The sequence below is a fragment of the Ostrinia nubilalis genome, chromosome 7 (assembly GCF_963855985.1).
Source record: "Ostrinia nubilalis chromosome 7, ilOstNubi1.1, whole genome shotgun sequence".
Classification (NCBI taxonomy): domain Eukaryota; kingdom Metazoa; phylum Arthropoda; class Insecta; order Lepidoptera; family Crambidae; genus Ostrinia; species Ostrinia nubilalis.
The window spans coordinates 12,489,050-12,514,072 of record NC_087094.1 but is presented as its reverse complement, the minus strand read 5'-3'; the positions used below and the strand labels follow the sequence as shown (position 1 = coordinate 12,514,072).

The following is a 25,023-nucleotide window of genomic DNA, read 5'->3' as shown; positions in this document are numbered from 1 at the left end:
TTTTAGACATGAATTATTCCTTCCAAAATTGTCGACCCTAGACTCTTAAAAATTTTATTAAGACGTTTTATGTTTTTTCTCAAATATATCAGCGAGTTTAAAGCTGATTTTATTAATACAATTAGATTAAATATCAGACTATATCTTGCAATCAATAATGTTTGCATATATTAAGGTATAATTGTGAAAAAAAATAAAAACAAAAATCACTAAAATCATTTTTCCTAATTAACTGAATGCGTTTACGAAGCACTTAATACGCTTATTACGTGTAGTTTTAAGAGCTCTATGAAGTATTATAACAATTCTGAATTAAATGTTATTAGTTAACGAGTGAGAATATTTTTGCATAATTATGAAGTAAAAAAATAGGTAACTTTGAATTTTTATACCGCGAAAACTACGTGGAATTTTTAAACGGGAGTTTTACTATCATGTTTGTATAACTGAGCTCTATACGTTTCATCAAATCAATGAGAATGTCCGTTTATACAGTCCCATAACACACTGTGCATCGTCTCCTCAACTCTCGCTGCGCGATCTAGTTTTCACTCCTAAGCTCACTCTATGTAGTTACAGCTCATTGTAACTTCTGTTAATCATAAAATTGAAACTGATTGAAACAATCGCTCTGAGCGTTCGGTAGATAATCGTTTCGGAGTGTTGAAAATTGATTTTGCTTGTAGTCTTCACGATTTCCCAGTTCACAGAGTACTAAGAACATTCCCAAACAAATGTCAAAAATGGCAATGTGAAGGAAAAAATTCGTAGTGGAATATTTTTTTTGATCTTCAATTTAAATAACAAAATGTACAAAGGTTTTGCACGTATATTAGCTCATTCGGAAAGATTACAGTCTTGTATTTCACCATGTCTTAGAAGTTCAGTTTTGTGCTCGCGTAAAGGAAAACTTGGAAGTATAGGTTATATTTTTGTGAGAACCAAAAAACATGATAGAAGTAATCCTTCTGCCCTATTTGTACCGGTTCCCGTAAAACCTAATCCAGATGACATGAATATAGGTGAAGAATTCACTGGGCGCCTGAAGAAGCAGGATTTACTCAAAATTCTAAACAAGTTCTATCAGAAACCTGAAGTAAGAGTTTTGTCTGCTGAAAATGGACTGGATGACCAATTACTCCATCAGGCATTTTTGTCTTTTAGAAGGCATTGTTTAGAGCACGATTTGCCACCAGATTTACATATAACAATTAGTGATATTTTACAAGGTTGGTGTGATTGCCTCATAAATTTTTAACCTCTCAGCCCCCAAGCATTAGCCGGCTACCGCGTAACAATTGATTATCTATTGTGTCTGGATTCGCGGAGCTTGAAGGATTAATATGTATATTTTTGTACCCTTTTATCAATCTTCTTTTATTTCATTTGTTTTAGGTGCAGGACATGTTGATGACTTATTCCCATACTTTTTACGACATGCAAGATTAGCTTTCCCACATTTAGATTGCTTGGATGATTTGAAGAAAATATCTGATCTGAGAACTCCTGCAAACTGGTAATATAAAGGTTGCATTCACGGATCACCTGTGCTTCAAGCAATTTGTTATGTGTCTACATAATTAATACATTTTTAAAAGAGAGAAAATAGAAAAAAAAATCAATCAACCCATCATAAATAAAGAGATCATACTTTCTTTCTGTTAGTCAGTTTTTTTTTAAATTTCTTATTGGATTCCTTTACTGACTTGTTCAATCTTTTGTTACTTATCATAGGTACCAAGAAGCTCGTAGTATGAACCGGAAAATTGTCTTCCATGCTGGCCCCACAAATTCTGGAAAAACATACCATGCTATGGAGAGATTCTTGACAGCAAAATCTGGTGTATACTGTGGACCTTTAAAGTTACTGGCAACTGAAATATATCATAAATCCAATAAGAGGGTAAGTGATAATCTCAGAAGCTACATTATTAATCCTTGATAGCAGGTGTGCTTTTTTGGTTGGTACTAATAATGAGGGCTATCGTTTTAGCGCTCACCAGTTAGCGCCACTGTAGAGCTACTAAGCGAAGACAGTGGCACCAACTTGTGAGCGCTTAAGTGGTAGGAGGACTATCGCATTTGCACTCATCAAGATGGCGCCACTGTAGAGTAAGGTCCTGTCAATCGCCAGGGGTGCCAACTGTTAAGTATAAAAATGATAGCCCTCATTGTGATGATGATGATTAATGAAAAATAATGAGTAGTTGTGAAGACAAAGCAAAGTAAAGATACACAAATATTCTATAGTATACTGTGTTAAACATTGTCGTTTTTGTACTAAAAATTATTTGCTTTCTCCTATCCTTTTCTTTCTGTAAATTACCTATTTTTACTTTTCCATTCCTTTATCTGCTTCCACTCTATTCCAAGTCACACACTGATTTAATTAAAACATACAATTTTAGGGAACAGCATGTGATCTGATAACAGGAGAAGAAAGAAGACATGCGTCCCAGTATACCACAGTTACAGGCGTCGCAGAAGAGACTGCTGAGCCCTTAGAATCCGAGCCTTTATTGCTTGATGAAGCAGAGCTCACACCTTCTTCACATGTAGCCTGCACTGTGGAAATGACCTCACTTAATAATAATTGTAAGATGCTGGCTGAAAGGCTGTTATAATTGTAGTTTTTTTTAGTAATTTAAGTCCAAATTCAAATTCAATTTAATCTCAATAGATTTTGTCTGGTGATAGGTAAGTATAAGTAATGAAAACTTTCAATACAAGCTTGAAATAGAATTGAGACTGAGTTTATGTTTTGTATTCTTTAATTTTTAGTCCTTACAATGGCAAACCTTAGTTTATTGCCTATTAGTTTACGATTGTATACTTATTAACTTTAAAATGTTTGGTTTCAGATGAAGTAGCTATAATAGATGAAATTCAAATGATTGGAGATAGAGGCAGAGGCTGGGCATGGACGAGAGCTATCTTAGGTAATTTCATTAATTTGGAACTCATTACTGTAAATTAAAATACAGGGTGAACTTTATATCATTGGCATCCTTTTGATATAAGATTGTATCATGAGTAGAGTCTTTATTTTAAAAGGATGCTAATGATATAAATTTTACCCTGTATAATAATAGTTTTCTAGTAAACAAATAAATTATTTATTCTTTTGATTTACAGGCCTGCAAGCTGACGAAATACATTTATGTGGTGAAGCAGGAGCAATAAATCTCATAGAAGAAATATGTAATACTACTGGTGAAGAAATTGAGGTTTGTTTCATGTATTATGTTAGTTAGCTTAGTGAAAATAATTATAACTAGAAAGAAGAACACTGCCTTGTACTCTAAATATGCTTATTTTTTCTTAGTTACTAACCCCCTTACTAATAAAAAGTTACACAGTTGTTGAACACTGTTTTAAAATGACATTTCCATACTAATCGTCACTTTAAAACACTGTTCAACGAGCGTGTAAGTTTTATTAGTAAGGGGGTAGTATCTATGCACATGATACATTGTACATTGTGACCGTGCCTGAGCTTTATTTCTATGCAATATGTCGCAGCTACGTATTTAGTTATGATGACGCACACTGCGCGAGTATATTCGTTGCGACTATGGTGGAGCCGTATGAGAAGTAGTTTGATCCTTCGTTTCAGCTAAATGACGTCCACTGCTGAACAAAGGCCTCCCCCAAGGATTTCCACAACGCTTCTTGCCCGCATCCAGGTACTTCCCGCGACCTTAAGAGAGCGTATCTTCACCTTAAAGGCCGGCAATGCACCTGTAACGCCCCTGGGACTGTCTATGGGCGACGCGACGGTAATCACTTACCATCAGGTGATCCGTCTTCTTCTTCTTATTCTTATTCGTTACGCTCTTGGCAGAGCGGTCGTGGTCACGTTGAGGCTATATCACATCGGTTGTAGAGGCGGATACAACTCTCCGCACGATCTCCCGCCATCTCTCTCTATTGGCAGACTGTCTGGTGCAGTCACATAAGCCGTCTCCCACTGCTGCTTTCACTTGGTCGGTCCAGCGCATTGGTGACCTGCCACGCGATCGGGTTCCTTCGACTTTTCCCTGGACGACCAGTCGTTCTATGGAGTTGTCATCCCGCCTCGAGACATGTCCGAAGTATTGCAGTATGCGCGACTGTACTACGGTTGATAAACGCTGAGTGACACCGAGCTCCTGGAGTATGGACACATTGGTACGGAACTCTGTCCATGATATCCCGAGCATCTTTCTCCAGCACCACATCTCTAGGGCATCTATCTTCCTCTTTTGATCCGTCTGCTGTCACATAAAAAAAACCTTCACCAAATCGTCGATCCACCTACTAGGAGGCCTGTACAGCAGTAGTATAATATTGATATTTTATTTTAGGTCCGAACATACAAAAGACTGACAGAGTTAAAAGTGGAAGACTCAGCGCTCGGTTCACTAGACCACGTGATGCCAGGCGACTGTATCGTGTGTTTCAACAAGAACGACATTTACAGTGTAAGTCGAGCCATAGAACAGAGGTCAGTCCCTTGAGGCAGGTATCCAATCTTAGACAATATTCAGTCTTTCATGGCAATTTATTTGTTTTTACGTATTCCGATGTATTTCAACGTGCTTTGTTTCGCATAAAGCCATCATTTGAGGCCACGCCCCCATCCTAAATAGATGACAATCTCTCAACACTGATTCTATGACCTTAATATCGCGTGCTATAGCCATTTGATACAACTTAATGTGCACTTCCAAGCATAGAATCTTATTGGAAATAAGTATTTTTTACATAGGCAAACTGACACTAACTTTCTTGCCACGGATTTATTAGTAGGTACTTATGAAAAGAGATAAAATTATTAAATGAATTTTCAAATAGTAGTAGGAAATTAACCAATAAACTGTCATGAAAGACTACACTCGACAGCAAATAAATCGCACCACCCGCGACAAGCACTTTCAAACGTATGCATCCCCACTTCACAACAATATTGGTACCATTCAAAAGCCTAGTTCTAAACTTCATTTCATTATAGGAAAGGTTTTTACCCCAAAAATGTTTCTTTAGAAGGATCCAGAGTCACTTCTTCAAAAAATAGATAGTTACGCTTGAGCCAACTTTTATGGCTATAAAACTGTTAAGTTGGGATTAATCGCTATCCATCTGTTAAAGAGGACACGTGTGATCATTATTTGGTTTTATAACCATAAAATTTGGTCTAATTGATCCCAGAGGTGAGCCCAAAGTGAGGTCTTTTTTCAAGTCACATTTATGGTATATGTTAATCATTTATTAACAAATTAAATGTGTTTTTCTTTAAGGATATTTATTGGGCTTTAAAATAACACCAATATTGTTGGGGCACCATTATTGTGTCAAAAGAAAATCTTTAAAGTTCGCGTCGCGGGTGGTGCGATTTATTTGCTGTCGAGTGTATTAGAGCAGCTTTTGTTTTGTCCCAATTACTTAGCATGTTTCAAAATGAATAACCCTATGCAGGATATTTTTAAGACATGAATAACATAAAAGAGTTCTTCCATTTTAGAGGTCATGAAGTTGCTGTGATATACGGAAGTCTACCTCCAGGGACTAAGTTAGCCCAAGCCAACAAATTCAATGATCCCGATAGTTCATGTAAAGTTATGGTGGCCACAGATGCTATAGGACTTGGAATCAATTTGTAAGTTATATTTTTATTCATATTTAGATCCTATGAAAGGACCAAGCACACTTATCAACCCGGAAACGGATCGTAACCGTATCAACTCGAGGCGGGAGTATTCTTTGTATTAAAATATGTACTGCAAGGCAACGTAACGTGCCTCGCTTCGCGGTTGCTAGCATAGCTAAAGGCGGTACGATCCCTTTCCGGGTTGATAAATGTGCTATGACCTGAATATTATTAGGTGCGCAACTGAGTTGTAGTTTGAAAGCTAATATAAAAAATGTAAGTTTAAAAGTATTTATTTCTTGTTACTAACATGTTTGTGTATTTTATAGGAGTATAAGAAGGATAATATTCTATTCTCTAATAAAACCAGTAGTGAATGAAGACGGCGACAAAGAGATGGACGTTATTAGCATATCTCAAGCATTGCAAATAGCGGGTGAGACGAACATCATTATTTCTGCATCTCAATTCTATTCACACTTCCTGACTCACATATTGCGTTTAAAATTCATCACTTTTTTAACATTGAATATGATGAGATACACGTTTATAACTTATCAGCGTTATGTCTTTAAATCACGAAGTCAAAGTTTGAGTATGTCTAATTTTGTAGAAATTTCTGATTTGGCCAATATTTTTGTAAGATGTATTTTTGTTATTTATCAAATGCCTAACTACCATTTTTTTTATCGAATACCTATCGCAAATACTCAAACCTTTTGATAATAGAATAGGGATGTTTCCTGGGTAAAAAAGCAAAGTTTTAGTTAGTCCGTCAGCTAATCAAAAACTACTCGACACGTATTTTTCACTTTTTAAAACGAATGAAAATGTAAAGTGATAAAGCGTGCCAAAGTTCTAAAGAAAAGGCCCGTGACGTCAGTAAGCGCGTAAAAGTGCAGCACTTTGTGACGTCGCGCGGAACTTGAACGCACTATAACTTTGCAATTATTTGTTTGATTGACAATAAAAAATAGGGTAGTATTTAAACGAGTGACTGTAAATTTATGTTGTGAGTATCAAAAATAATTAATGTGGGCTAAAGAATTACTAAGTGAGCGACTGAGTGCGAGTGACGAAAAATCAAAAGAACAGCAACTTACAAAAAAGAATTGAGTTCCTTAAAATACAAAATGAGAAGCTTCATAATATTTGAGCGACCTAATATTTGATTGAGTGTCAACGTTAGGTCCTGCATTTTTTTCAATATTTGGCAAATGCTTTTTTTATACTGAGCGGTATTTTTAACTTTAATGAAGTGTTTCGAATGCAAAAACTACTTTGAAAAATACTATTATGAGCAGCGTATTATGAGCCCACATTTAAATAAAAAATGATCTTATGAAATAAATATTTGACGGAACACTATTCTAGTAGCGAAAAAAATAAATCATTAAAATTTAAGGGTAGGTAATCAAATGAAACAATGTATTACGAAAAATGAAATAAATTTGTATTTTCTTAAATCGAATCAACAAAAAAAAAACAAAATAAAATAAGTCGCTTCTGTCAACCCAAAAAAAGTAATCTTATTAATAAGGTTCATTGATTGGTACCTATGAGGATTGAGGAGCTCTACCTACTCATCGTCACTGTATGATAAGTGCTGGCTTGGACTTAGCGGGCCGGCCTCGTTTTCTTTTTTGTCCAATAGGTATCAGTTTTGCTTCCAGTGGCGGTGTTGTTAGTTTGAGCCGAATTGCTAGACCCAAAACGTGTTTGCATACATATTTTGTTAAAAATTCGGGACAGTCGCCCCGCCCCCATTCGAATTCGCGCGCTGTAACAATCTGTAGTTTTCATTAATAAAGCGTATCAAAATAAAAAACATGAGACCTCAAATATAATATCAGCTCACAAAACTTTGCTTAGAATTAACTTTTTTGTAGTTCGTTCAGTAAAACCTCAATTAGAAAAATCTAATGTATCTTCATATTAAAGTTGCCCTCTCTGTATTTCTAGTCGCTCACTTAGTAATTTAGTCGCCCGGATAGTATTTTTATGTCTGAAATGTAATAATCAAAACCCACATTTTGTAAGCTCGTTCTGGATTTTATTATTGATCAATATTCGTCGTTAGTTTGGTTAATTTTTCGCTTACTCAAATTCATACCGCTCAAGGCATTAAGACAGTATGCCATCATCAGTCGCAAAGTTTTTTTTTAGTCGCTCGTTTTATAATTCCCCTAAAAAATATACGTGTCCAATATTTATTTTATACTAGCTTTCCGCCCGCGGCTTCGCCCGCGTGGAATTTTGTCTGTCACAGAAAAACAATATCGCCCGCTTATTTGCTCACCGTTTAGACCTACCCTGGACTACGACAAACATTTTAAAACCAAAATCAGCTCAATCGGCCCAGCCGTTCTCGAGTTTTAATCAGACTAACGAACATCAATTCATTTTTATTTATACAGGGTCTTAGGTAAATGGGTATATGAGCCGACACTAGCCCATGTTAACATGGTCATATAAATGGTATGGTGAAGTCAGAAATTTGATATCTTCATTTTAATTATTTTAATTTTCATACAAATCGGATTTTATAAAATTTATTTTGTATGAAAATTTAAAAAATTAAAATGATGATATCAAATTTCTGACTTCACCATACCATTTATATGACCATGTTAACATGGGCTAGTGTCGGCTCATATACCCATTTACCTAACACCCTGTATAGATTAAAATTGACGGACTAAGAAATTAATATGACTGTTCTGCTCAATAGCGATCGATGGCGATCCTACTAGAGTCCTCTCGAATCCCAGTCCGATGCCTAAACGTCTTCATAGACTTACATTGAATAAAGTTTGATCCTACATAAATTTACGTCATGTTTCAACATAGGTCGCGCAGGTCGCTACGGCAGCGCCTGGGAAACCGGTTACGTCACGACATTCAAGTCGGAAGACTTGGCCACGCTGAAGACTTTGCTGTCGAAGCCTCCTGAACCGGTGACGCAGGCCGGGCTGCACCCAACTGCTGAGCAGATGGAGTTGTATGCTTACCACCTACCTCATGCTAGTCTTAGCAGCCTCATGGTAAGTTGATGGTTTTGATGGTTTCAGATTACTTATGGAAACTTAGGACTCTTATCACTTTGAAGCTAGGTCTTAACTAGGTCGTGCTAGGTAGGCTCGTGCTTAACTAGGTCAGTACTTGAGGCATGAGAGCGGCACGGTTAGGGTGTTTTTTGTGACGTCAAAAGTCAGCGAGACTACAGATTTTTATGCTCTGTCACGTCATAAAATATGTCAAAATCGCCCCTCCCATATCTCAGGCACTGTCTCAGTTAGGGTAGGCGCACACCGTTGATTTTTCGTCGGCCGATAGTTTAGTCGGGCAGTTGATCAGTATGGGCATGTATGGGAGTGCACACACTACGCCGATTCGATTTGGCCGATTCTTCATACAAATTAAAATCGGGCACAACTATCGGCCAACTAAAAATCAACGATGTGCGCCTACTCTTAAGCGACAGATCTATAAAACATCATAGCATGGCGGCGCCACCGGTCGCACCGTGGTGTCTTGATCTTGACCTCACAAATTACAGTTATAATGCCTTATGGCATTAATTTAGCTTTATGTACCAATTTATATGGCATTAAAGATCATACAAATTTTTTCGTTTGCCTGCAATGAATTAGTCGCCATGTTGCACTAATGAGACAGGGCCCTTAGGGTGCGAGTACACTGATGCCGTGGAGCAGAGCGTATATTTATGTTAATCATTAGGTTTCACAGGATTACTAATGTTTGGTCAAAAAACGTTTCCCAAATTATCACATCGCAAACAACGTTTCGCAAATTTTCATTTGGCAAATTCTCATTTGGCAAAACAACTTATTGCAAACTTTTAATTCGCAAATGTCGTTTTTGGCATATTATTGTTTAGCAAATTATTGTTTGGCAAAGTATGTTTTGCCAAATGTTTCATTTGGCAAAAATATTTCACGATAAACTATTTACAAAATAATTTGATTGTCGCTTAAAATGGACTACAAATTAGCTCGTGGTTATTATTTTGTTTAGTGGGTAGATAATATAAAATTTGTTCTAAATTATTTTTCATATTTCATTCTTTTTATCGAAATTTTCAAATGATTCATTAAACAATAGAGGTGATTCTAGCGCTCGGCGGCCGCTGCCGCGGCACGCTTCGCTCGCCTTCGCGCGTTAAGGGTCACTGTTCTAACCTAACCTAACCTACTATTTTCTGCGATACCTACTTTCTGCAACCATACTATTTTCTGCAATCTCTTTGTTTTATGTGCCGGTATGCACAATACTTAATCTCTTCATATTTTATCTTGATCACGTTCACAGTGTCAGCACATTTATCACGTATAGTGCTGATGCTGTGACATCATTTATCTATAAATCTATATCGTATAAATATACGTGTAGTCCGCGTTAATAAACAGATTATTATCAGAGACTAACTACAACCCGTGTCTCATTCATACGCTCCCCCACCATGGCACAAATTGGTGACCCCGACGAAGAAGATGAACCTGACGGAGATGGCACAAATTGGTGACCCCGACGAAGAAGACGATCCCGATGAAGTTGCCACAAATTGATGAACCAGTTGAACCCGACGATCCCGACGTGAAGAAGATTAATCCAGCGATCCCAACGAAGCCGACGGAGCCGACGACGAGCCCGACGAAGCTGACGAAATTGGCACAAATTGCTGACCCCAACGAAGTCGAAGAACCAAACGAAGTTGACACAAATTGGTGACGACGAAGATAAACGTACCAAGCCAACTTGATGTGAGACGTAACCTCCATCACCACCATCTTCGGCATCAGCCTCCGCCAGCTTTCACCATCTGACATGGAATCAAATTGGTTACCCCGAATGAGCAGAGAGAATTTCGCATCCGTGTCATCAACATCAATTATTGTGAAATCAACATCAATCAGCAAAAATGAAGTCTCAGCAGTTCAGCAGTCAACGACAACATCAGCAAAAATTCAAGACCAAACAATGGAAAATGTGCTAACGCAGCTACAACAAGTGCAATTGTAATTGTGCCATGAAGAATGACCGTGAAAATTTGCGACGCAGCAGTTACATTCGTCGAACTAAAGGCCAGGGTCGCCTAGTGAAGTAAGAAGATTTTGTTAATATAATATGTATCAACGTATGCAGAAAAATGTGAAAAATCATGTGATTGGAAACAAACGAACCAAGGAAACTAAAAATCGCACAGCCAGCACGGCTTTTGTGCTATTTACCCGTCTACCCGCCTTATTTTTACCGACTGAAAAAGTGGTATGAGGTTTTTAATCGTTACGGGAGCAACATATCAGTGATAATAATCAACAATGCTAAATGAGCAATATGTTATACTAGCTTTCCGCCCGCGGCTTCGCCCGCGTGGAATTTTGTCTGTCACAGAAAAACTTTATCGCGCGCGTCCCTGTTTCAAAAACCGGGATAAAAACTATCCTATGTTCTTTCCCGGGACTCAAACTATCTCTATGCCAAATTTCATCAAAATCGGTTGCGAGGTTTAAGCGGGAAAGCGTAACAGACAGACAGACAGACAGACAGACAGACAGACAGACAGACAGACAGACAGAGTTACTTTCGCATTTATAATATTAGTTGGGATACCACGAATGGTTCAAAGATAAGCCCTTACGGTGAGAAACGCTGACTCTTAACTTGGGATTACAATCATTTAGAAAAATGTGAATCCCTCCAGAGCGAACATTTCTTAGGTTATCCGATAACGAGCCAAGGAATCGCCCAACAGAGCAGAAATACAAAGCAATTAATGAATTGAAACACAGTCAAGGAATTGAGAAAATTACGCAGCCGCGTATCGAAGTTGAATACTTTGAATATTTCAAGAATGATAATTCGCCTATCCTTTGGTCTTCAGAAGCCGATAACGCTTATGAAATGTGCAAGGACATAAGGCATGAACGCTGTGAATACAGCGCACCCATCGCGTAAAGCCGAGCTTGCGCGAGGGCAACCCACGACTGTGAAAACGCCAGATAAGGAAGAAGCCAGTGGTTATATTTTGTTATATTCTCATCTTTATAAACATTTAAACATTTTTCACCACATGATTTGTATAACGTAGATAGTTATTGTAATTTGTATTGGTTAATTAGCGCATTATTCTTATTTTTTGTATGTAAGTATGTAGAGATTGAACATTGAACCATGTATTAACGTAGATAATTTATGTATGTTATTGTAATTAGTGCATTATTTTATTTTTTCTTATTTAAAGGGGGGGAGTACTGTGCCGGTATGCACAATACTTAATCTCTTCATATTTTATCTTGATCACGTTCACAGTGTCAGCACATTTATCACGTATAGTGCTGATGCTGTGACATCATTTATCTATAATCTATATCGTATAAATATACGTGTAGTCCGCGTTAATAAACAGATTAATATCAGAGACTAACTACAACCCGTGTCTCATTCATACGCTCCCCCACCATGGCACAAATTGGTGACCCCGACGAAGAAGATGAACCTGACGGAGATGGCACATTTTACATAAAATTCTTGTGAAAACCATGATCATCTGCCTTATGCTTTGATTTGTGGGTAACGGTGGGTAAGTATGTGAAGTGTCAATTTGACCAAACAAATTATTTGGGATATAATATTTGGCAAAATAAAACATTTGCTATATAAACATTTGCCAAGTAAAATTTTGCCAAATGATAATTTGACCAAATGAATTAGTTGCGAAAAGTACAGTTGCTAAAAGTTCATTTGGGAAATGAAACTTTGGCGATAAGTTGTTTGCGAAGTGAAATTTGGCGAAAAGTAATTTGGCCAAACGGAAGGATACCGGTTTCACAACTCTTTTATAATCTTTAAATTTATTTTACATGTAGTCTGAATTCAAGACTTGTTTTAATGCTGAATTAATTAGTTATAATTATTCTCTCCGCTATCTTTTCACTAGTAAAAGGTCTTCAATTCGCTTGTTTCAGGACATATTCGTCCACCTCTGTACAGTAGACGACTCCCTCTACTTCATGTGCAACACAGAAGCGTTCAAGTTCCTAGCGGAGATGATCCAACACGTGCCGCTTCCGCTGCGGGCACGATACGTGTTCTGCTGCGCGCCCATCAACAACAAGTTTCCCTTCGTTTGTGCCACATTCCTCAAGGTGAGTTGGATACATTTAAACACGCCGTTCGTCTAGCGGAGACGACCGTATGGGTGCGAAGGGGAGTAAACCTTAATAAAAAATAAGTCTGCTACTTATCAACTCGAAAAGGGATCAAAACCGTATCTCCTTTCGCGCGCTGTCAATCGCGAGGCGAGGCGTTTAAGATATGGTGCGGATAAAGCTAAGCGTCCACTTGTCGGTATCGTACGCAACGGACGCATCGTACGAAACACATCGTATCGGATGTGCGATGCGTACGATGCGGACAGGTGGACGCACTTATATGAGTTTCCATATAAATAATACTACTATCAGTTGCGTGCGCTACGTCCGATGGGTACGATACCGACATGTGGACGCTTAGCTTAAGTTTAGTGTGCGTTGCGGTTTGGAGTTTCATACAAAGAATACCTTTCCGGGTTGATTAGTGTGCTTCGTCCTTAATGCGGAGCGGAGATATTAAAGATGGTGTTTTAAAGTATTAAACTTGCGCACTTTGCGTTTTGCACTTATAATCTAATTCGTAAATCCCTGTACACTACAGCGAGCGGAAATCTTAAGCAGTCGTTTTCGTCCATCGCCAGAGTGGACAGGCAGCCTTAGTATACACAAGGCTTATAGCTGAACTTATTTAAAATATTAATTATATCTAGAACTAACTGAACTACTACAATGTTTCATAAAAATATTGCCTTCTTGATCTCGCGTGAGAGGTTAATGGCTGCTAATAAAATGTATAATAAATAAGTTAGATAAGATTATGTAAGTCACGTCATAATTATAATTTATATGCTGCCTGCAATAATTAATTATGTTATTTCTCATCAACATATGCAAACTATGTAGGTTCTTTAAGGCCATGGCAATACCTCTTTGAATGTTTTCTTATCACGCTAATCGTCGACACGACATTGATATTTGAAGGATGAATGGTGTATGAAGTATGAATATCACACATGATCGACAAAGTTTACTTTATTGTTACTGTGAATTAAAAGTTACTTTGAATTTCATGACATCCTTGGCCTACAACTCAGTTATTAACAAGTGTGATAACTAGGTAGAAATGTTCAGTTTAACAGACTAGTCACTATAGTCAGGCCTGTTCATCTCCGCGATTTTACATCGAAAACAAAACACGCACGATGGCCCACCTACAGGATACTATTCGACAAGGCCTCACATACGAGCGAACATTGACTCACGCACGCGTATTCTTGTGTATGATGGAAGAAAATAAAGAAAATGGTATACTAAATACTGTGCAGTATTTAGATAACTGCCTAAATAATAATAAAAACACAGAGTGTACTTTTTTAAGTTGCCTCAAGACACTGAGAGGTTAATAAGTAGTTAATATTATTCATGATAATTCATGCTAAATCATGTATTTCCTCCGCCATTTTCCGCAGTTTGGCACCTCACGTCACATCATTTTACCGAAGTCAGCCCTATAGCTTCGGCGCAGTGCCGATCACTGACGTTTGTCAACAAAATGGTGCTTGACTCTTGAGACAGGCTAAATTACACCATATTGTTAATGACATTGAGCATACATTTTTTTAAATACCTTCGCGAAGTAAAACTTCTGTACGTAGTACTTATTATTATTCTGTGCTATAGTCGCCAATCCGTTTCGAAAAATTTATTGAAATTAGTCTAATTTACTGGACTAATCCTCAAAATTGGGCCCTTTAAACCTGCCTTGCAGCGCGTGAAGAGTGTAGACCAAATCCTTCATCCCTTGTAGATTAGAGAAGGTCGTCCTCCTAATGGAGGCTAAAAACTAAATGACCAGACGACCATCAGAACAGCATCATCGCTGTCAAATGCTCGCTTCTGGTAATTGACTCTGTATTCGTTTGTCCTTAGATGGTCCGTCAGTACAGCCGCAACGACCCAATCACGAGAAACTGGCTGTGCAACGCAGTGGATTGGCCGCTGCCTTCGCCGAAGACTATTATGGACCTGGTCCACCTGGAGTCAGTATTCGACGTGCTAGAACTTTATTTGTGGTTGAGGTGAGGCAATCTTTGTTTACATCACTCACCTTCGGTTTGCCGACGATATTGTGGTCATGGCAGAATCGTTGGAAGATCTTGGCACAATGCTCGAAGACCTTAATCGAGTTTCCCAACAGGTAGGCCTGAGGATGAACATGGACAAAACGAAGCTTATGTCGAATGTCCATGTTACGCCCTACCCAGTTTCAGTTGGGAGCTCAATTCTCGAGATTGTCGACAAGTATGTCTACCTCGGACAAACGATTCAGCTAGGTAGGTCCAATTTCGAGAAGGAGGTCAATCGTCGAATCCAACTCGGCTGGGCAGCGTTCGGGAAACTACGCAACATCTTTTCGTCCAAATTACCTCAATGCCTGAAGACTAGAGTGTATAACCAATGTGTGTTACCAGTGATAACTTATGGCTCGGAAACGTGGCCTCTCACTATAGGCCTTATACAGAAGCTCAAAGTTGCACAGCGTGCTATGGAGAGGGCTATGCTTGGTGTTTCTTTGCGAGATCGAATCAGAAATGAGGAGATCCGTAAACGAACCAAAGTCGCTGACATAGCCCGACGTATTAGCAAGCTGAAGTGGCAATGGGCAGGGCACATAGTACGCAGAACTGACGGCCGATGGGGCAGAAAGGTTCTGGAATGGAGGCCGCGTACCGGAAAACGCAGCGTGGGACGTCCACCTACAAGGTGGACCGACGACATCGTAAAGGTAGCAGGGAAGCGCTGGACGCAGGCCGCTACCAATCGATCAACATGGAAAGCATTGGGGGAGGCCTATGTTCAGCAGTGGACGTCCTGTGGCTGAAATGATGATGATGATGAATCTTTGTTTTACTTTCGTGATCGTCTTTCTTTCTTTCGACTTATAAGACTGTTTAGGCCATGCGGTAAGGAACAACATTCTGCCGTCTCGTACAACGGTACATAGGGATGGTCGATTATAAAAAGTTACTTTTCGATCTTGTCAATAGAAGTTACATTTAGGTTGAGTTCCACCACCTATCTTTAACCGTGACTATAACGATAACCGGTATATTTTGTATGTAGTTTGACAGATTTTTGACGTTTGTTAAAGTCAAAGTAAGATGTGCAACCCAGCCTTAGCCATTTTCAATTAACTTTTAACTTACGAATTTTATTTATATGGTCTTTTGGTCAAGTTTAAAAATGGTAGGCACCTGATAAATAATAATGTAATTTATCGTCTAAATTAATACCAACCAACTTAATTAAGTAACATACTTTTGTTCCAGCTATCGATTCCCGGATATGTTCCCAGATGTGAGATTAGTACGGGACATGGAAAATGAACTGGACGCGATTATCCAACAGGGAATATTCCAAATCACTAGGTAAATACAACCACATTATTTATTTATTTATTTTATGTCCTTTTCTACAGGGTGTTAGGTAAATGGGTATATGAGCCGACACTAGCCCATGTTAACATGGGCATATAAATGGTATGGTGAAGTCAGAAAATTGATATCTCCATTTTAATTATTTTAATTTTCATACAAATCGGATTTTATAAAAGGACAATGACCAAAAGTGGTCCAAATGTCCACCACCAATGAGACCTATATTGGCTTATAGTCCATTAAATAGAGATTAACTTTCAGTATGGGACGAAAAAAAAATAAGCTGTCAGTAAAAAGTTATGACTGTTTGAAAAAATGTAGTAGTTTACGCGCTAATCTCAGGAACTACTGGTCCGATTTGAAATATTCTTTTTGTTATGGATAGCCCATTTATCAAGGATGGTTTTAAGGTAAATAACATCACCCAACAACCAATAGGGGCGGAGCAGTAAAGACAAATGTTGTAAAAATGGGAAACATTATTCTAATAATTCTCACGCGTACAAAGTCGTAGGCACAGCTAGTATAATAAAGTTCATATATAACCCCGGGCCACATGCGACATGACATAACATGCGTAGATTAGTCCAAAATGTGCAATGGATAGAAGATATCAAGAACATTTTTCGGAAGAAAAGGTAAAAAGCAGACTTTTCATTCAGTCATAACTTTTTACTGACAGCATATTTTTGATTGCGGTTTGGTTATAATGAATCAGTATTTAGTAGACTATTTTACTACATAGGTCTCGTTAGTGGTGGACATTTGGACCACACTCCATACATTTTTGGTCATTGTCCTTTATTTTGTATGAAAATTTAAAAAATTAAAATGATATCAAATTTCTGATTTCACCATACCATTTATATGCCCATGTTAACATGGGCTAGTGTCGGCTCATATACTCATTTATCTAACACCCTGTATAAATATTAACGCATCGATCTCTGTCTTTAGGTTACTAAGGAACTCTGAGCAAATTCTCCGCGAAGATCCTGAAGGAATGGACCTCGAAGCAAAAAGGAAACCTACTAAAGCAGCGCCCTTCGCACAGGGAAAGACTGAAGAAGCAAAGGGAAAACTGTCGGACATGCTTGTTGCAAGAGTGAGTTACATTTAATGTTTATGGTTTATACTGCATTAATATTAGTCGGTGTTTTTTATCAAAATTAGCGATCGAGGATTCGAATTCCGCAACGGAATATCACTTCTAAGATGTATAATTATTAATTACCATAATTATTATTTTCACTGGTGGAAATTGTGTGTCGCTGAAAATCAAATATTTTTATGAATGACTTTAGCATGACATTGTTACAGTTAATTTTAAGTAGTTCCTCCATTCCTCTTTTTCCAGAAATAACTCATTTCTAAATTGTTTCCAGGGTCTCATCACTCCGCAAATGTTGAAGAAACTCCAGCAAGAACTGTCCACAGACAATAAAGCAGACAGAAGTAAAAAGACACTGAAAGGACTCGGTAGAAATAGAAGAAAATAATATAAATGTTGTGTATTATAAGAATGTAGATATATGACGACAGGATGAATGTGAAATAAATGTTTTAGAGATATATTTTTTCTTTTACTTCACCCAATTCGCTTTGTAAATCATTAAGAACAATTACTTCGTTCATTCAAATTTGTTTTAGATAAGTCAATGTATTCTTTTACTTGTATTAAGCGGTTAATAGGAGCTAATTACCGTAACTAGACTATACTTATCATTTTTGAGCTACAACTTCTATGTAGATTTTGTAAGCCGCATACTTAAGAATAGCGACAAAGAAAAAACGATGCACTTTACAATTCGTTCATGTTAGTCTTAATAAATAATAAACGTTAATACGAGTACTTTTTGCTCAGTTCAAGATAGTATTTGGAAGCCGTAATATCGGTAAACATATTGTCGTTAGTGATCACTACAGGTCGGCATAGATGAGTCCATTCAGTCGTCGTGTAATCAGTCGTCAAGTAACGACCTATTGACATATCGGCACTTATCTATCACCTCGCTATGAGGGTAGTTGCCTCCGCGATATAACTCGGCGGCGGACGGTTTCTGACAGATGAAAAATGATTTACAAAGATCAGTTGCTGATTTTGTTCCTTGCAATTATCTATACATCTACAATAACAGTGCGCGGTACGTGATAGTTATTAGTAGTTAATAGCTATAAAGTGCTGTGATAAGTTAGTTTGGTGTTTATTATTCATTATTTTTTTTCACAGCGTACAGAGTTTTCGATACGGATGATGGAGTAACGATATTGACTCTTGAAAACGAGTACATAAACATACAGTGTCAAACGGATATGCCTATGACTTATTGTGGATTTATTCATCCAAGTGGACGGAGATACTCGTAAGCAATTTTATGTTATCATTATTATAATTATTTATTTATTTTACCGTTAAATATTTCAATAATTATTGCGCTTACTTTACAAAATAAACTTTTAAAATATACTGAGCAAAATAAACAACAAGATAGGCGGTCAGTCTATATTTGTACTAATAACATGGTAGGTAAACATTGTTATGACTGAATCTTATCTTAAAAACTTATTTGTCTGAAAAAAAAACTACACCTCTAATCTAATAATTCCCGGGTGACAAAGGTGAACTTTAATTTGAGCTCAACGGTTTTTCTATGGGAATACTCGGGTAGTTTTACCAAAATCCTAGCATGAGTGGAACCATGCCAAGCAATAAAACAATATTTTTAAACGACAACCTGTGGATTTGATTGACCATAACAGGGGTGGAAATTAAGTTTTATTTAAATTGTACCAAACTACGTAATTTCAGGTTTTCAGGCGGCAGCCTAAACAACGGCCACTGCGCCGTCAAAATCAAGGCGACAAAACTGGACAGCGGTGAATGGATATGCCACATAGGGCGCTCGAACACTGGCTTGGAGATCATGCAGTCCATACAAGTTCGTGTCGTGAGCCAAGTGGCTGCAATCAGGCCTAACATAACCGCGGTGCATGGGAAGGCGGTGACCTTGGAATGTTCTACGACAAAGGGAATGATTCCGATGAGCTACTGCAGATTTGAACCCCCGAACGGAGGGACGCCTTTCAGCATCAGTTCTGCAATTACAGTAGAAAAGTAAGTAAGTAGGTACTATTACTAAAATGGCCATTATCACATTTATTATAATATTTATAATGCCACATTTGAATACGATTCTCCAGTTTTTTTTGGATTAACAAGTCCAAATGTAATGTAATCTTAATTAGACAATTTAAAGTACTTACTAAGTTTTACGCATAGGTTCTATCATTTCCGTTTTCATTGAGAAATTGATATGAATTAACGTCGGCTAAACTTGTAGTCAGAAGCATGCTACAAGTAAGTAGGTACTTTTAAATATAGTAAATTCATACTGGGTCTATTAATGGAACTAATAAGAACGGTATAGCAAATTGCTAAAGAAAGCAGTAAGTAAACCGTATTCTTTGTCGCTCAACGTGAAAGGCTTACATACAGCAATAAGTAAATAAACCAATAAGTAGGTAATAATGATAGGCCGGCCTAACCGGCCTTTGTGGAAATCATTGAGGGACGCCTATGTCCAGCAGTGGACGTCCTATGGCTGAAATGATGATGATTAATGACAGGCAGACCCCTTATTCGAAGTACTTTATTTAAACGTCACCTTTCCGATTCCAGTCCGATCCTGGGCAAGTACTACTTCCCGCAGAACAAGAGTATCGACCGCGGCGACTGCGCAGTGACAATCCGCAAAGTGAAGTATGAGGACGTTGGCCTGTGGACTTGCGGCGCCGGGCTCGATGATGGCAAGGAACACATTGACGTCATCAGCCTTCAAGTTGAAGGTTTGTCAAGTGACCTTTCAGATACACCTACCTAAGATTACTCTTGTTAGAAAGCACTTTCAATGGTATTGAAACCTGCTAATAATTATTACCCGTCTCGGTCGTTAATGGTAAGTGAGTGAGTCGCGAGGTTCTGGGTTCGATTCCCAAGTGGGACACACATAATTTAAAATTGATTGTTGATTTGTTCAGAAATAATGTTAAGTTATGCCATGGTGGCACTATATCTTACGAATGATACCTATACTTGGGTTGTGATATAAAGAAACTTGCGAGTCAGTCGACACGATAGAAGACCCAATTTCAGGAGTTATAAATTGGTGTACCTAGTCTTTAAGGACTTCTATATTAATAATTTCGTCAAGGGGTACGGTAGACTGGATCGAAACCTTATATGAATAACAAAGCATAAAAAAATAACGATTTTGAGTCGACAACATATATCCGCAAAATTCGGATAATGGAGAATTTCGTTAAATTCCGATGGCATTGACAAACAAACCGCTGTCGCCATCTTTAGTAGTTCACCATCCACTCACTATGCGATCAACGCCAAAAGCTGGGTTGTCATCGATCCATAAATAAATGGAAATCAGTGCGTTTCGCGATTTTTATGATAATATACTCTTTGTTATGTGTTTTTTCTTTAAACCTGGTATTGGCCGATTCAACCACAAAAAAATTATATTAGCCATAACCTTATAAGTTGAAGTTCAAATGTCAATGTCATTTAGTTTCGCACAGTAATAAATTCCAGTGACATGCAATTTTTGTAATGGTAAATTATTTGTAAGAAACTCCAAACAAATGCAAATGTGCAGTCGATGTGTGGAATGCGACAACATTATACTCGGTAAGCGGCTTAATTTTTTTTTTATTTAACCCGAAAAATAATAATAAATGACCACATGCATAGCCTGTGTTGAGTTGTTATCAACATAAATACAGAAACAGACACAATTTTTGCAAGTTCCACTTGAGCTCGGTTCTTATTATAAATAATTGTGTAATATATTTTTGCAGATAATTTCAATTATTGCGAGTGTTGTGGCTTAGAAACAATTAGGCAGTTAAGAATAAACAAGGCTCGGGCACTATCAAACCTTTTTCCTAAAAAGCAAAAAGCTGCTTCTGCTGCTTCACAAGATTTATTTGATGACTTTCAGGTAAGTTAATAGTGTAGGTCACTGAGTAATAAAGTAAAATAATAATAATAATAAATAAACTTTATTTATCTTTCACAGAGGTATAAATAAATATAGAGGTGGGAAGATATACCTACACCTACATACATTCACAATACTTATTATTATTTGAATATTTGTCTAAAAATAAAATATATTTCTCTTATTAAACTCAGTTAGCTCAGATGGAGCGCGACAACGGAGAAGTCGAGGATGTAGGTTCAATTCCTGCATGTGGTGTATTTTTTCATCACATCTTATTAAATTTGTTTAATAAGAGTAACACAATATAGCATTAAAAATTTAAATTAAATCTTTAAATTAAAGCTTTAAATTAGCTATTCATAAATATATTTCTCTTTTAAGGTTGATAACGAAGAGTTGACGCTAATCGAGGATTCATTGATGATTGATGATGCTTCTTCGGACAACAAGAAAAAACAGAGCTACTGTCAGTCAGCAGTGATGATGCTTCTTCGGACAACAAGGAAAAACAGCTGCTGTCAGTCAGCAGTGATTTTATTTCTTTAGAAGAAGAAGAGAAAGAAAACATATCAAATGGCGGGCAGGCCCCCGAAAAAACGTAAATATTCAAGCAAGTTTAGTACAGAATATCAGCCCCCCAGGACTAACTATTTATATTTAGCACTTTCAAATAACACCATTCAAGTATCAGTACATTCAGTTGGTTCTATGATTTATGAATGTGTTCAATGTCAAGCACTTCATTTTTTAGGTGAAAAAATTAAAAATCATTTTAAAAATTGTTGTCATAATGGGAAGGTATACATAGACCCAGACAGTCTTAAAGCCAATTCCAGAAATATTATTAGCATTTTTTGAACCAAACAGAACAGATGAAAGTGTTCGACAATAAATATCTTTACACTGAAATTCCGACACATTTCAGATTTATCCATGGACAGTGGCAACCACGAATATCTCAGTCAGCGGCTGATAAAGCAATTGCAAGAATGTATAATTATTCCTTTTCTGATCGGGAACTATATTATCTCCGGCTATTACTTCTTCACGTCAAAGGGCCGACTTGCTTCAGAGATACACATCATTTCGAAAAGCTGCTCAAGCAAGGGGGCTACTTTTTGACGATCAAGAATGGGAAAGATGTTTGGATGAAGCAATTGGTTTCAAACTTCCTCGGCAATTACGACAGCTATTTGCGTTAATTTGCGTGTTTTGTGAAGTAACTGATCCTAATGCTCTTTGGGAAAAATTTGCATCACATTTTATCGAAAACTTTACAAGATCCCGCCCTGAAATATTATCCAAACAGTTGGCTTTACAAGAAATTGATGAAACATTAAAACTCCACGGAAAGAGACTAACAGATTTCGGACTTCCGGAGCCAGATATTGATGAAAATAGTATTTTCTTATCTGATCCCGTTTCTGACTATTAATAAGAGTTATTTACATAATCTATATTAACGATTGAATTTGATTGTTTTGTTAATTTGTCTTAGTTTATTTTGGATGTTGATTTAAAATAAAAATAATTTGTGTAAAAACATTTTCAGTTTTTATTTACCATATTTATTAAACACAACTAACGAAGCTATATGAATCTATATTTAATATTCTTTGAGAACCGATGACTACAGAAACATCTACATATCTACAATTTGCACCTAGAATTGTGTATTATGAGTCAAATTGCACCCGAGCGAAGCCGGGTTTTCATCTAGTGAGTTTATAATTTAACTGGATGTCGCCGTAAAATATGAATTCACCAACTAATATGCATGACATCATTACATTACATAGATAAATAACGACCCACCTGTCCTACAGGCCTGTATACCATGTCAACAGCGTCAGCGACCGGTATCACCTTCGGAGTGATCGGAATAGCTGCATTCCTCTGCGTCCTTGGCATTGTGGTATGGAAGAAGCGCCGGTTCTTAGGAACTGCCCCACCGGAGGAACCAGAGATCATCGAGATACAGGAACTGGGTCCAGTGGCTAGGAGTAGGAGCAGGAGCGTAAGCAGGAGCCCTAGGGCTTCGCCGCAAATGATGCGGGCAGTCCCGAGTGTGACGGTCCAGTCCCCTTCTGAAGCGAGCGGATCGCCGTAGGGATGCCAAGTTATAAATACCATTCGTTTTAGAGCATACAAAGTTCACAATGTCTAACCCCCTTATTCATGCAAGCAAGCTAACTGCGCACCTCGCTCTAATGCAGTGGTTCTTAACCGGTGGTCCTTGGAGGCATTCCTAGTGGTCCGCGAAGACATCGTAATAAACAAGTGACGTGACGTGATGAGTCGAGTCAACACAGCGCACAGTGGGCGAGAAATCGACCTCCCCTTTCGGGAAGGATTTTAAAAAAAAGTGGTCCCTGACAAGACAGAAATTTGGTAAAATGGTCCCTCGTGACTTAAAGGTTAAGAACCACTGCTCTAATGCGACTCTCCCTCGCACTCAACCGCACCTCCCCGCGTTCGCTCCGTCCAGAGCGGAGGTGTGACGTCACGGCTGCCAGGTGCTCAGTTGTATTATAGTGTTTCTTTTCATCTCAGTAAAATTACTTGACAGTGACGAAGCATTTATTAGCAAAAACGGTGTTAAAAAGTTTAAAATTTTTATTTAACCCAGATACTCCTGAAACATTTTACTATCTCCAAAGTTAATGATTTTTGTATATGAGGCTTAAAAACTGACAAATAACATGGGAAAAATAAGAAAAAAAATATTTCCCTCGTGGAAATTCGGAAAAGCGGTGTCGTTTATAAACAACAGTAGTAAAATGCACTACTATGTGGTATGCATTGCATAAAGTAAACTGTCCTTTATTTTATTTGGCTTTTGTGAGAAAACTGAGTTATATTACTTTTGGTATTATCTTTTGTTTCTTTAATTGTAAAAATGCATAACGTGAGATAGGTACCACGGTATTTCCCTGCATCGCGCACCCTTCATTTTCCAGGTGGATTGCGTCGACTAAAACGATCGCCTTTGTTCATCTAGGAATTAATTCACACTGGTAAACAAATGCGAAAACCTGGGTGAATTAATTCCTAGATGAACAAAAGCGACTGCTTTAGTCAAATCAAGTCACCTGGATAATATCATCTGGGTGAAATGGTTCTGAGGTGAAATGAGGACACGAAAAATAACACTTTCTTCACCCAGATATCACCGAGGTGAACATAGTGGAATAATCCTATTGGGGCAGTGGCTCAGTAATTGTTTTCATTCTAGTTGTGTTGTTATTGTTAATATCTATGTATAAACTACTGTATGATTCAGCACTGAAAAATTATCGTCATTTTCCAGCTCGTCGACGTTTTCATGAAGCTTCAGACCCGATAATGTGTCCTACAATAAAAAATAAAATAATAATTTCTTGAAAGATAAAGTAGTACATTTTACTGCTGGCGTTTATAAACAACACCAGTTATTTTTCGTTATAACTTCTTACCAAAGGTTCTGAATCAGTGTGATTTGATGTTTATATCGATGCCTCCTAAGTAAATAATCGTAAGCCACAAAATATCAATTTTGACTTTATAAGCATTTTATAATTACTAAAATACGTATTATCGAACCCGCGAACAAAAATTGCAATATCATTTAAAATAAAAGATTTTTCACACGTATTCAATCGTATGTAATCCACGATCGCAACGTATACTATCGTAATGTCCTGTGCGATCGTCTACAGGGGAGAAGCGGTTTGGTTCACCGCTAGCGAGCGCATACTATTAGGTAAGTAGTAATTACAGTTTTCCTTTTGGTGTTGAAAATTGCCTTATATTTTGTTACTAGCTATTCAAAACTATAGTAATTAACA

At 37.6% G+C, this 25,023-nt stretch overlaps 1 protein-coding gene and 1 long non-coding RNA gene across 2 annotated transcripts; both read left to right on the top strand.

Annotated features, from left to right (window-relative positions):
- Positions 1 to 633: 633 nt before the first annotated feature.
- Positions 634 to 23,814, top strand: LOC135073343 (ATP-dependent RNA helicase SUV3 homolog, mitochondrial). The gene is given in 19 exon segments (XM_063967493.1): positions 634 to 1,229; positions 1,396 to 1,516; positions 1,735 to 1,903; positions 2,409 to 2,595; positions 2,862 to 2,939; positions 3,136 to 3,227; positions 4,347 to 4,486; positions 5,504 to 5,638; positions 5,959 to 6,065; positions 8,480 to 8,673; positions 12,619 to 12,798; positions 14,674 to 14,822; positions 16,074 to 16,172; positions 17,139 to 17,286; positions 17,567 to 17,705; positions 18,412 to 18,544; positions 18,991 to 19,296; positions 19,861 to 20,027; positions 23,023 to 23,814. Coding segments are annotated over 19 exon segments (3,249 nt in total). The 5' UTR covers positions 634 to 808; the 3' UTR covers positions 23,307 to 23,814.
- Positions 20,786 to 22,643, top strand: LOC135073641 (uncharacterized). Its single transcript, XR_010257670.1, has 4 exons — positions 20,786 to 20,880; positions 21,051 to 21,193; positions 21,578 to 21,794; positions 22,122 to 22,643. It is a non-coding gene; the product is annotated as an uncharacterized LOC135073641 (long non-coding RNA).
- Positions 23,815 to 25,023: the final 1,209 nt, after the last annotated feature.